The 13,200-nt window shown below is 39.5% G+C and overlaps 1 protein-coding gene and 2 long non-coding RNA genes across 4 annotated transcripts in view; 2 read left to right on the top strand and 1 right to left on the bottom strand.

The window, feature by feature from the left end:
- Positions 1-13,200, top strand: part of LOC146657044 (uncharacterized) — a 51,298-nt gene that overhangs the window by 25,565 nt on the left and 12,533 nt on the right. The window lies entirely within an intron of this gene.
- Positions 6,283-7,718, bottom strand: LOC146657048 (uncharacterized). 2 transcript variants are annotated; one of them, XR_014914006.1, is made up of 3 exons: positions 7,580-7,718; positions 6,969-7,489; positions 6,283-6,813 (listed from the first exon to the last, which is right to left on the bottom strand). It is a non-coding gene; the product is annotated as an uncharacterized LOC146657048 (long non-coding RNA). The 2 variants fall into 2 exon arrangements; XR_014914005.1 differs by having other exon boundaries at positions 6,969-7,697.
- On the top strand, positions 8,737-9,956 carry LOC146657047 (uncharacterized). The gene has a single exon (XM_085425097.1). It carries the CDS (start codon positions 8,737-8,739, stop codon positions 9,943-9,945), a length of 1,209 nt encoding a protein of 402 aa, XP_085281223.1. The 3' UTR covers positions 9,946-9,956.

The raw sequence follows: 13,200 nt of genomic DNA, 5'->3' as shown, positions 1-13,200 counted from the left end.
GACTGAGCTTTGAATAGTGTTTAAGATTTTGGCAACAGTGGGACTGATTTGATGAAAGAGTTTTCATAGTTGACAGTTTAGTTTTTACAATGGGGTTTAGTGTTTTAGCAATTCAGAAAAACTCTAATACACCTGTGCTTTTCCCAGCAACTGAGGCTTTTACCCTGCACAGTTTAAGGTATGATAAAGCACTGACCTTATAAATGGCACAAAATACACATTTTAGCTGGGAGCTGGTCATTCACAGGGGAAAGGCTCCATTGTACAACAACAACAACATTAGTAATAGTAATAATAAATTATTATTAGTCAGGCAAGTATATCATATACCAAACATGCTTCCAAACTAATGACATTTTTTGCATTCTTCACATCAGGTCAAAATGTATTTTTTTTAAAAAGTGACTGGCACTGCGGAAAGTTTTCCAATTAAATACATATTCTTTAAATAATGTTCCCTCTTATAAAAAGTAGGATAATTTAAAAAAAAATTTTAAAAAATGTATTATACCTCTATTACTTAGAAAAAAAACTGTTTTTTATATAACGTTAGTGATGCTCGTTTCAATTCATTTCTTAATCAGCTAAACAGGTCAGTTAAGAAACAGTCAAATATTAAGTTAAATTTGAAAACGGTTTAAAAAAAAATATCCCCATTCCAAAATGTCACATGACAATCTCATTGGCTCACGGAGTTATGATGTCACTACACGATCCTTTGAAGTTTTTCCTTAAACAGGGGTGACACACAGCAGTTTTTTAGTTCGTGTCTTCGCAGCATTTGTGTTTGCAGCCTTCACACGTTCACCACAGAAACTTTTGGAAACCTTTTCAGAGTTGTCGTGTACAACCTTCAACATGTATCCAACAAGACACCAACCAAGGCAAAAAGATTACGCCGCTTCTCCTTCCTGTCGTGGCCGGCCAATTTCCCCAAATGACCTCTTAGCCGTCCAAAGGGCATTACATGACAGTAAGAAGGAAAACTACCATCTCCAGAATAAAATTCAACAGATTGAAGAAGAGAAACTTCAACTGGAGGAGAAGTGTAGACAGATGGAAGCGCAAAATAAGAACCTGGAAGAAAGACAAAAACGCCAGCCCGACATAAATATTATTAATGAGGGTTGGGGAATCAAGTTTGGACAAGCCCGAGAGCAGATTGTCTTCCTAATTAAGGAAAACAAGCAAAAGAGCGTGGAACTAAAGGAGATGTCCAACCAGCTTAAAGACAGCAAAGCTACTGTTGAGAAGACAGAATGGGATCTCCAATATATGGACCAAATGAATCGGCTGCTCCAAACAAACTTCGATGAAGCTGTGAAAAAAAATGAAGAAATCCTCCAACAGAAGGAAGAACAGGAGAAAAAGCAAAGAGACATGGAGCACAAACTCAAAGTCACGGAGGAAAAATACAGAATGCTGAAAGAGAAGGTGGATGATACTCTGCGCCAAAATAAAGACCTTCTTCACGAGAAAAAGCAACTAGAAGGGGAAAAAGAAAAACTGGACAAACAATGCTCGCACATGCAGAAAAGGATGGAGCAAATGGCGAGAAACAACTCCGAGCTCACTAAGGGGATATTGTTGGAATACAACAACTTGAAGCGCAAACACACTGAAATGCAGGCGCAAAAGCAAGAACAAGACAACATACATGACGACCTGCAGCGTACGCTCCAAGATATCCACAAAAGAAATGAGGAGCTACAAGACATGTACAAAGAAGTACAACAAAGAAACGCAGACATGCACAAGGACAAGATAATGCAGGAGGAAACATCCAAAGAGCTCAGGGAAAAGCTTGAAGAAAAACAAGCAACGTTGGAAGAGGTGGAGAAAACGTGCAAGAAGCTTGAGAAACAAAACAAAGAAACCATCGATGAGTTGAGAACCCTCATCCTGGAAAAAAAAGCTCTTGTAGAAAACTGCATGAAAAAGAAGAACAAACGCTTCCGCTGGCCCTGGAGGAGGAACTCTACTGCTTCCTCAGCAGGTGTAGCCTCGTCTTGCTCCACCTCTGTTCACCTCCCCAACCAGTCCCGGCAGTTGACTGTCCCCTCCTGAGCCTGGTTCTGCCGGAGGTTTCTGCCCGTTTAAAGGCAGTTTTTCCTCCCCACTGTCGCCTAGTGCGTGCTCAGAGGGGATTGTTGGGGTTTTCTCTCCTCTACCTTGTTTCATTATTTACTTAACTTTTTGTGCTTGCTTCATTTTACCTTGTTTCATTATTTACTTAACGTTTTGTTCTTACTTCATTTTACCTTGTTTCATTATTTACTTGTTAACGTTTTGTTCTTACTTCATTTTACCTTGTTTCATTATTTACTTGTTAACGTTTTGTTCTTACTTCATTTTACCTTGTTTCATTATTTACTTGTTGACGTTTTGTTCTTACTTCATTTTACCTTGTTTCATTATTTACTTGTTTAACTTTTTCTTTTTCAACTTATTCATAAAACAATAAACCAATTGAATTTATCCTTTGAGTATTTTTCATCTTTTCATCTATAACTTTTTCAAACATTCATATCTGTCGTTTATCTTCTTCTTGAAACCTCATAAATGGTGAAGGAAAAATCCTGGAACATGGTTTGAAACACTGAAATTGTTTCAGCTGAAACCGGCAAAGTCATACGTGTGTGTGTGTGTGTGTGTGTGTGTGTGTGTGTGTGTGTGTGTGTGTGTGTGTGTGTGTGTGTGTGTGTGTGTGTGTTACTCTGTACATGAAACAACTTTGTAGAAAACCATTTTCCTGTCGAAACATTAGCAAACACAAACAAAGTGTTATTAACAAACGAATTACTAATATCCCTCTCTATGATAGTGATTTATTTTCTTACGGGATTAAAACTGTAAATTTTACCAAACTAAAGAAAGTAATACAAAGTAATAAAACTTTTTATCATTTAGTTAAGATCCAACATCCATTCTTTTCATAGTTGGTTGCTACCACCAGAGGGCGACATGGAGTACTTTTACCCATGTAGAGAAACATAAACGCTCATATATTACACACGCACCAACATTTTACTGTCTATTACTACATCAGTCTGTTTACATTAAACTGATATTGATAAATAAACTCACAAATATAGCTTCATGAATTTGGTAACGTCCTGTAAGTCATATCGTCAAATGCTTTTGTTCCAAAATAAAAAGGCTGTTGAAATAATGATTGGTGTGGTTTTTACAGGTGAATGAGCAGCAGAATAACTACAGAGAATCTGTGAATACATGAATGACCTTTTGTAATATGCCTTTAGCCTATTAGTGCCCTGAAAGAGTGGAGATTTTACCTATTTTAGCAAAATGATCTACAAACTGTATGGGTGAATATAGGAGCTTGTTAACAGGTTAGCATGTCCAACTAACAGACAGGAAAATGAGCTATGTATTTTTTAGATATCATGTTATCAGCTGACCACTGAAAGCTCTTTCTGCATATATCTTCTACACGTTCTGTCTCTTGTCACGTGTGTGTTTATATTTAAATCATGTATGTTGATTATTTAAATATGCTTTTTCATTCATTTTTAAAAAATGTCAACAGCTGTCGTTTACAGATTCATTGTTTACTATATGCTATATATATATATATGAACATGAACAAAACTGAAAACACTGGGTCACCGACCCAGGAACCCTGACAATATGTATTTTACCTGGTTAATGTGTGTGGCGGGGCGTGGTCTGCAGCGCCGCTGCAGGGGAGGCGGACGCACCTGAGCGGCACCCGCGATCACGCCTCGGCGCCTTAACGTCTGCGCTCTCTATGCTGTTGTGTTGGTATGTGTCGGGCTGTGAGCTTTAACACCGGCTGTATGCATACAGCAACCGTGTGTGAAAAGTGGTCAATAAAGAAAGAAAGTGTGTACATTATTGTACTTTATTGAGCCCCGTGGGGAAAGAGAAGCTGTAAAGCGTGTTCATGGAAACATCGTTGGGTCTGCCGTGATATGTTTACAATGGGACTTCTGCTCCTGAATCTCTGCGCACAGCGTCTGCAAATCGGAGCTGTATGAAGTCACTTTCATCTTTACGCAGGACTGTAAGCTGTCATCTGTGAGGCGTGAGCGGTGTTTGTTTTTAACATAGTTCACGGTGGAGCTGCTGACATAATGTGGATCCGAAGATTGATAATTAGCCTACCTGGGGTTGAAAGTCTCGATAAATGCACGGCGTTTCGGCGGGTATATCGGCTTCCGCAAGTGTGACGCTTATTTTGAGCGTTCAAAAACTACAGTTTTTTCTGAATGCTTAAACCCTAACTGTGATTCCTGTAGCACAATCTCTAAAACTATTCAGACTTATAGCAAAACCACTCACTGAGTTTGCAAAACTAAAAGCACATAAACTGCTTTGCACTCAGTTTGCAATTTTGTAACACACACTTTGCAAAACGGTAGGCACAATTCACTGCACAACACTCAATTACCAAATTTCCAACACACTCCTAGCAAAAGTATACACATGTATGGCTATCATTAACACTAATTTGCCAACTGTCTGGCACACTTTCACATGTGAAAACTTTTTTAGATAATTAGTTCACTTTGCAATCAGCCTAAGCACTATAATACAGGTAAGCTGTGTGTGCGGAGTACAATGGAGGGAGCAGAAAGAGTGAGAAGTAGAGGAGGCCGAGGAAGAGGACGTGGAGGTGAAGAAGTAGGATGAAGAGGACGACAAGGACAAGGAGGAGCAAGAGGAAGACGAGGAGGGGGGAGAGGAAGATGAGGAGGGGGGAGAGGAAGGGTAGGAAGAGTAAGAAATAGAATTGCTGATGACAATAGTGGACCATGTAATCAACCATGTAATCAACCGTGGAATGACCCTGAGGGTAGCTGGCCAACGGGTCCAGCCTAACTCGAGCCGCTACACTGTAGCAAGTACCATAAGGACATCTTGAAATGAGAATCGGTTAGTACAGTCACTTCGCACAAAGATTTGTAGCACTGCCATATGCCAATGAGAAACACACCAATACCATTGATGTAAAAATACTGAAATTGTTACTTTACAGAATTGCTAGATGACCAGATGCTGGGGGCAGAGGAAGCATGTTCACTGCAGACCAAGTAACCCATATAGTCATTATGGCGATTGCAAATAATCCTATACTTGGAAATGAACACTTGTGTTTGTTTTGATGTGTTTCAAGTACACCAGTACTTGAAGTTTGGATCCCTCTATGCTTATGGATCTATGACAGAAGTATGAGCTCAAACTGACATAGCCTACCTTGTGCACAGAGAAAGCAAAAGCCAGATGTGTTTTGTATTCATACCATCAGTGTGCAGTTGGCGCATTGTGTGCTTAGTAGATGATGGCTTGTGTGTACTGTTTGATACGGAAACACCATTTTTACGAAGGTGTGAAGAGTTAATCTAGCTGTGTTTGCTTTTGCAAGAGAACTACAATGTTTTGATTATTGGGTGACAGGTTTTCTTATTTGTGTGAAGAGTTTTGCAAAATTAGCCAATAGTTACAAAAAATGTGCTTAGGCATTCAGAAAAAACTGTAATAGAATATAATTTTATATTTATATTTCAATATCACAGTAATCTTCCAATTTAGAACTACAAGTTAAAAAAGAACTAACATAAATAAAATACACTTCAGCTAATTACTTAAAAAAATAATTTATTTTCCCAAACCACGCAGAGCCGCACTAAAAGGACTAAAGAGCCGCAGGTTGCTGACCCCTGCACTAACCTATTCAGCTGCTTGTGAATGCAAATATCTAATCAGCCAATCACATGCCAGAAAAAAAAAAGGGTGATTTAAGTGACTTTGAAGGCAGCATTGCTGTTGGTGACAGATGGGCTGTTTTACGTTTTTCAGACACTCCTGATCTTCTCAAATTTTCTCAGGAATTTACAGAGAACAGTCCAAACTGAAAAGCGAAATAAACATTTCCCTGGGTAAAAATGCCTTGTTGATTGCAGAAGTCAGAGGGGCGTGGCCATGCTGAAGGCAAGAGGAATTCTAAGCCAGTTTCTCAACCCAGCCCATCTGATATCAGTAACCACAACACATTCAAAGTCAATTAAAAGTCGCCTTTCTTGCCCGTTCCGATGCTCGCTTTCAACTTTGAAATGAGACCACTTGGACAACAGTAATGATAAATAATTGCAAATAGAGCACGTTTACAGAATTTAATGTCATTTTTATAGAGCACCTCTTATTTTAAGAAAAGATGGGCGAGACGACTTTTGAAACTAACTGCAAATTAAGCACACAATATTTAATATCTGTATTTTACCATTTTGATAAGACATATTTCAGTACTCCAAAACACTTTTATTAGACTGCCAACATGCTTACAAGTAATAAATCCAGGTTAGTGGATCATAATTAAACATAACTCTGTGGCAAACGCAGAGTTCAGCAGGCCATCAAGGAAGAAGTGACGTGCATTTCTGCAGTGTAAAGATTCACAAATGATTTTCTCCTTAATCTACAGTCACACAAAGCGCCAGGAAAATCTTTGGTGATGTTCTCAGATGATTCTGACGCTTATCACCCAGTTCCTCGTGATGTCCTCCACACCATCAACCCTCTGTCCTCCTCACAGTTTCTTCCTCAGCTTGCCTTTCTTATGGCCACCCCTTCCAAAACCTGACTTTTTAACTTCTCCGAGCCACTTTTTGTTCTTGGAGCGGAGCTTCCTCATCCCCCCGCCCTGCAGGAACTGGTGCTTCTGCTTTTTCTTGCGCTGCTTCATGATCTGATCCTTTGTTTTCAGCTCCGAGCGTGCTTTGTGGTCACCGGAGCTCTGTACGTTTGGACCTCGTCGGCCACGGCCACGACCTGGGAGAGGCACGACACAACAAAGAGGTTGGAGGTTATAGCTCGCAAGGCTGGAAGAGGGACTTGAAGTATTTACCTTTAGAGTTGAGTTAAAACATGGTGGCTGATGGTCTATATTTAACATGTTTGTGCTATTCATTTTGATGCCTTCCTACCTCTTGCTGGCTTCCTGCCTCCTCCGCCTGTTTCTCCATCTGATCCAGATCCTGTATCATCAATCTTGTATTTTTTCCTTCACTCCTCATAACTGACATGTTGTCAAGTGATACAACATCTTCACAGTACAGCTTAATATTGTCATAGGAGTAGAGAAGAGGGTCATTGAGAGCAGCACACAGAGAAGCTTTTTGTTGGAAGGATACAAGTTCTTCCTGTTCTTCTTGTTACTGATAACCTGACCGCTGTCTGTTTTGATCTTCTTCTTCTGGTCTTCTTTTCCCGTTTCTCTCACAAAACGCTTCCTCTTACGGTCCCTAAAAAAAGAAGGGGGAAAAAAGACTTTAAATTATAGTTTGAAATGACCATTTGGTGGATACTGAGTCAAACATAGGGAAATTTGTACCATTTCATCATTTTCTTCTGCTGGTTAAGGCGATCGCCTTCATCTCCCATGAGATCAAGGACAGCTGAAGAGGCCTGCTGTTCAAAAGCACTGCCCTCTCCACCGAGACTCAACCTGTCGACGCATAACACAGGACAAAACAGCATAAAACACAAAGCCATTCACATTTTTTAAAGAAACAGATGCAACAGTTTAATGCCTCACCCTCTCTCAGAGTCAAAGTCTTTAGGTCTGTAAGGGATATAATACTCTTCATCTTTGCCTGACTGCCTCTTTTTCTTGGTCTTTGGTCGCTCTTCGCCATCTTCCTGCTGACCTCTTCTTTTACCACCTACCACTTCTGAAAACACCCCCTGGTGGAAATAGAAAGAATTACATGGTACAAAGTGACAAAGCATGATACAGAGATCCTACTATCTTCCTCTTCTAGTTTGTATACAACATCATCTACATCAAAACTGCACTTTATTTTGCTTCTTCTTCATCAGACAGCACAAACAACTTTCTCATTTTGACTCAAATATTGGTTTTGAATGAAAATGATGAAACAATCCTGGGTGTTTATTCAACTTGTGAGCAGGTTTTCTAATCCACCGTACTATTATTGACACTAGTACATGTTCGTGCTGCTGGCAAACTAATACACTCAAGAACATATAGCAAAGCAAAAAAGTGAAAAGTAGGTCTTGCCTACATAAATAAACATAAGACAGTTGTGAAACTTTGACATAGTAACATCTGCAGTAATATTTACACCTGTGATGACATCTCACCAGCATTAGCCTTATTTTGAAACCAAGATTGTTTACACAGAGTTTGTAATTGCAGAGAAATGCTCCATTTATTTTGGTCATTTCATTTTTGAGCAGGAAGCTCACCTTTCTTGTTATAGCCTTTAGACGAATAGAGTTTTGCAATTAAATACATATTCTTTAAATAATGTTCCCTCTTATAAAAAGTAGGATAATTTTAAAAAAAAAATTTAAAAAATGTATTATACCTCTATTACTTAGAAAAAAAACTGTTTTTTTTCTGTTGTCTGTTATATAACGTTAGTGATGCTCGTTTCAATTCATTTCTTAATCAGCTAAACAGGTCAGTTAAGAAACAGTCAAATATTAAGTTAAATTTGAAAACGGTTTAAAAAAAAATATCCCCATTCCAAAATGTCACATGACAATCTCATTGGCTCACGGAGTTATGATGTCACTACACGATCCTTTGAAGTTTTTCCTTAAACAGGGGTGACACACAGCAGTTTTTTAGTTCGTGTCTTCGCAGCATTTGTGTTTGCAGCCTTCACACGTTCACCACAGAAACTTTTGGAAACCTTTTCAGAGTTGTCGTGTACAACCTTCAACATGTATCCAACAAGACACCAACCAAGGCAAAAAGATTACGCCGCTTCTCCTTCCTGTCGTGGCCGGCCAATTTCCCCAAATGACCTCTTAGCCGTCCAAAGGGCATTACATGACAGTAAGAAGGAAAACTACCATCTCCAGAATAAAATTCAACAGATTGAAGAAGAGAAACTTCAACTGGAGGAGAAGTGTAGACAGATGGAAGCGCAAAATAAGAACCTGGAAGAAAGACAAAAACGCCAGCCCGACATAAATATTATTAATGAGGGTTGGGGAATCAAGTTTGGACAAGCCCGAGAGCAGATTGTCTTCCTAATTAAGGAAAACAAGCAAAAGAGCGTGGAACTAAAGGAGATGTCCAACCAGCTTAAAGACAGCAAAGCTACTTTTGAGCAGACAGAATGGGATCTCCAATATATGGACCAAATGAATCGGCTGCTCCAAACAAACTTCGATGAAGCTGTGAAAAAAAATGAAGAAATCCTCCAACAGAAGGAAGAACAGGAGAAAAAGCAAAGAGCCATGGAGCACAAACTCAAAGTCACGGAGGAAAAATACAGAATGCTGAAAGAGAAGGTGGATGATACTCTGCGCCAAAATAAAGACCTTCTTCACGAGAAAAAGCAACTAGAAGGGGAAAAAGAAAAACTGGACAAACAATGCTCGCACATGCAGAAAAGGATGGAGCAAATGGCGAGAAACAACTCCGAGCTCACTAAGGGGATATTGTTGGAATACAACAACTTGAAGCGCAAACACACTGAAATGCAGGCGCAAAAGCAAGAACAAGACAACATACATGACGACCTGCAGCGTACGCTCCAAGATATCCACAAAAGAAATGAGGAGCTACAAGACATGTACAAAGAAGTACAACAAAGAAACGCAGACATGCACAAGGACAAGATAATGCAGGAGGAAACATCCAAAGAGCTCAGGGAAAAGCTTGAAGAAAAACAAGCAACGTTGGAAGAGGTGGAGAAAACGTGCAAGAAGCTTGAGAAACAAAACAAAGAAACCATCGATGAGTTGAGAACCCTCATCCTGGAAAAAAAAGCTCTTGTAGAAAACTGCATGAAAAAGAAGAACAAACGCTTCCGCTGGCCCTGGAGGAGGAACTCTACTGCTTCCTCAGCAGGTGTAGCCTCGTCTTGCTCCACCTCTGTTCACCTCCCCAACCAGTCCCGGCAGTTGACTGTCCCCTCCTGAGCCTGGTTCTGCCGGAGGTTTCTGCCTGTTTAAAGGCAGTTTTTCCTCCCCACTGTCGCCTAGTGCGTGCTCAGAGGGGATTGTTGGGGTTTTCTCTCCTCTACCTTGTTTCATTATTTACTTAACGTTTTGTTCTTACTTCATTTTACCTTGTTTCATTATTTACTTGTTAACGTTTTGTTCTTACTTCATTTTACCTTGTTTCATTATTTACTTGTTAACGTTTTGTTCTTACTTCATTTTACCTTGTTTCATTATTTACTTGTTGACGTTTTGTTCTTACTTCATTTTACCTTGTTTCATTATTTACTTGTTGACGTTTTGTTCTTACTTCATTTTACCTTGTTTCATTATTTACTTGTTAACGTTTTGTTCTTACTTCATTTTACCTTGTTTCATTATTTACTTGTTTAACTTTTTCTTTTTCAACTTATTCATAAAACAATAAACCAATTGAATTTATCCTTTGAGTATTTTTCATCTTTTCATCTATAACTTTTTCAAACATTCATATCTGTCGTTTATCTTCTTCTTGAAACCTCATAAATGGTGAAGGAAAAATCCTGGAACATGGTTTGAAACACTGAAATTGTTTCAGCTGAAACCGGCAAAGTCATACGTGTGTGTGTGTGTGTGTGTGTGTGTGTGTGTGTGTGTGTGTGTGTGTGTGTGTGTGTGTGTGTGTGTGTGTGTGTGTGTGTTACTCTGTACATGAAACAACTTTGTAGAAAACCATTTTCCTGTCGAAACATTAGCAAACACAAACAAAGTGTTATTAACAAACGAATTACTAATATCCCTCTCTATGATAGTGATTTATTTTCTTACGGGATTAAAACTGTAAATTTTACCAAACTAAAGAAAGTAATACAAAGTAATAAAACTTTTTATCATTTAGTTAAGATCCAACATCCATTCTTTTCATAGTTGGTTGCTACCACCAGAGGGCGACATGGAGTACTTTTACCCATGTAGAGAAACATAAACGCTCATATATTACACATGCACCAACATTTTACTGTCTATTACTACATCAGTCTGTTTACATTAAACTGATATTGATAAATAAACTCACAAATATAGCTTCATGAATTTGGTAACGTCCTGTAAGTCATATCGTCAAATGCTTTTGTTCCAAAATAAAAAGGCTGTTGAAATAATGATTGGTGTGGTTTTTACAGGTGAATGAGCAGCAGAATAACTACAGAGAATCTGTGAATACATGAATGACCTTTTGTAATATGCCTTTAGCCTATTAGTGCCCTGAAAGAGTGGAGATTTTACCTATTTTAGCAAAATGATCTACAAACTGTATGGGTGAATATAGGAGCTTGTTAACAGGTTAGCATGTCCAACTAACAGACAGGAAAATGAGCTATGTATTTTTTAGATATCATGTTATCAGCTGACCACTGAAAGCTCTTTCTGCATATATCTTCTACACGTTCTGTCTCTTGTCACGTGTGTGTTTATATTTAAATCATGTATGTTGATTATTTAAATATGCTTTTTCATTCATTTTTAAAAAATGTCAACAGCTGTCGTTTACAGATTCATTGTTTACTATATGCTATATATATATATATGAACATGAACAAAACTGAAAACACTGGGTCACCGACCCAGGAACCCTGACAATATGTATTTTACCTGGTTAATGTGTGTGGCGGGGCGTGGTCTGCAGCGCCGCTGCAGGGGAGGCGGACGCACCTGAGCGGCACCCGCGATCACGCCTCGGCGCCTTAACGTCTGCGCTCTCTATGCTGTTGTGTTGGTATGTGTCGGGCTGTGAGCTTTAACACCGGCTGTATGCATACAGCAACCGTGTGTGAAAAGTGGTCAATAAAGAAAGAAAGTGTGTACATTATTGTACTTTATTGAGCCCCGTGGGGAAAGAGAAGCTGTAAAGCGTGTTCATGGAAACATCGTTGGGTCTGCCGTGATATGTTTACAATGGGACTTCTGCTCCTGAATCTCTGCGCACAGCGTCTGCAAATCGGAGCTGTATGAAGTCACTTTCATCTTTACGCAGGACTGTAAGCTGTCATCTGTGAGGCGTGAGCGGTGTTTATTTTTAACATAGTTCACGGTGGAGCTGCTGACATAATGTGGATCCGAAGATTGATAATTAGCCTACCTGGGGTTGAAAGTCTCGATAAATGCACGGCGTTTCGGCGGGTATATCGGCTTCCGCAAGTGTGACGCTTATTTTGAGCGTTCAAAAACTACAGTTTTTTCTGAATGCTTAAACCCTAACTGTGATTCCTGTAGCACAATCTCTAAAACTATTCAGACTTATAGCAAAACCACTCACTGAGTTTGCAAAACTAAAAGCACATAAACTGCTTTGCACTCAGTTTGCAATTTTGTAACACACACTTTGCAAAACGGTAGGCACAATTCACTGCACAACACTCAATTACCAAATTTCCAACACACTCCTAGCAAAAGTATACACATGTATGGCTATCATTAACACTAATTTGCCAACTGTCTGGCACACTTTCACATGTGAAAACTTTTTTAGATAATTAGTTCACTTTGCAATCAGCCTAAGCACTATAATACAGGTAAGCTGTGTGTGCGGAGTACAATGGAGGGAGCAGAAAGAGTGAGAAGTAGAGTAGGCCGAGGAAGAGGACGTGGAGGTGAAGAAGTAGGATGAAGAGGACGACAAGGACAAGGAGGAGCAAGAGGAAGACGAGGAGGGGGGAGAGGAAGATGAGGAGGGGGGAGAGGAAGGGTAGGAAGAGTAAGAAATAGAATTGCTGATGACAATAGTGGACCATGTAATCAACCATGTAATCAACCGTGGAATGACCCTGAGGGTAGCTGGCCAACGGGTCCAGCCTAACTCGAGCCGCTACACTGTAGCAAGTACCATAAGGACATCTTGAAATGAGAATCGGTTAGTACAGTCACTTCGCACAAAGATTTGTAGCACTGCCATATGCCAATGAGAAACACACCAATACCATTGATGTAAAAATACTGAAATTGTTACTTTACAGAATTGCTAGATGACCAGATGCTGGGGGCAGAGGAAGCATGTTCACTGCAGACCAAGTAACCCATATAGTCATTATGGCGATTGCAAATAATCCTATACTTGGAAATGAACACTTGTGTTTGTTTTGATGTGTTTCAAGTACACCAGTACTTGAAGTTTGGATCCCTCTATGCTTATGGATCTATGACAGAAGTATGAGCTCAAACTGACATAGCCTACCTTGTGCACAGAGAAAGCAAAAGCCA

This window comes from Rhamphochromis longiceps, linkage group LG12, assembly GCF_057381845.1.
Source record: "Rhamphochromis longiceps isolate RC_006_pf linkage group LG12, R_longiceps_female_GT1.1, whole genome shotgun sequence".
Lineage (NCBI taxonomy): Eukaryota > Metazoa > Chordata > Actinopteri > Cichliformes > Cichlidae > Rhamphochromis > Rhamphochromis longiceps.
Note: the sequence above shows the minus strand (reverse complement) of the source record. Positions and strands in the feature narration are given on the sequence as shown.

Excerpts from the sequence above, each read along its gene's own strand:
- LOC146657047 (XM_085425097.1), top strand. The coding sequence starts at position 8,737 with ATGTATCCAACAAGACACCAACCAAGGCAAAAAGATTACGCCGCTTCT.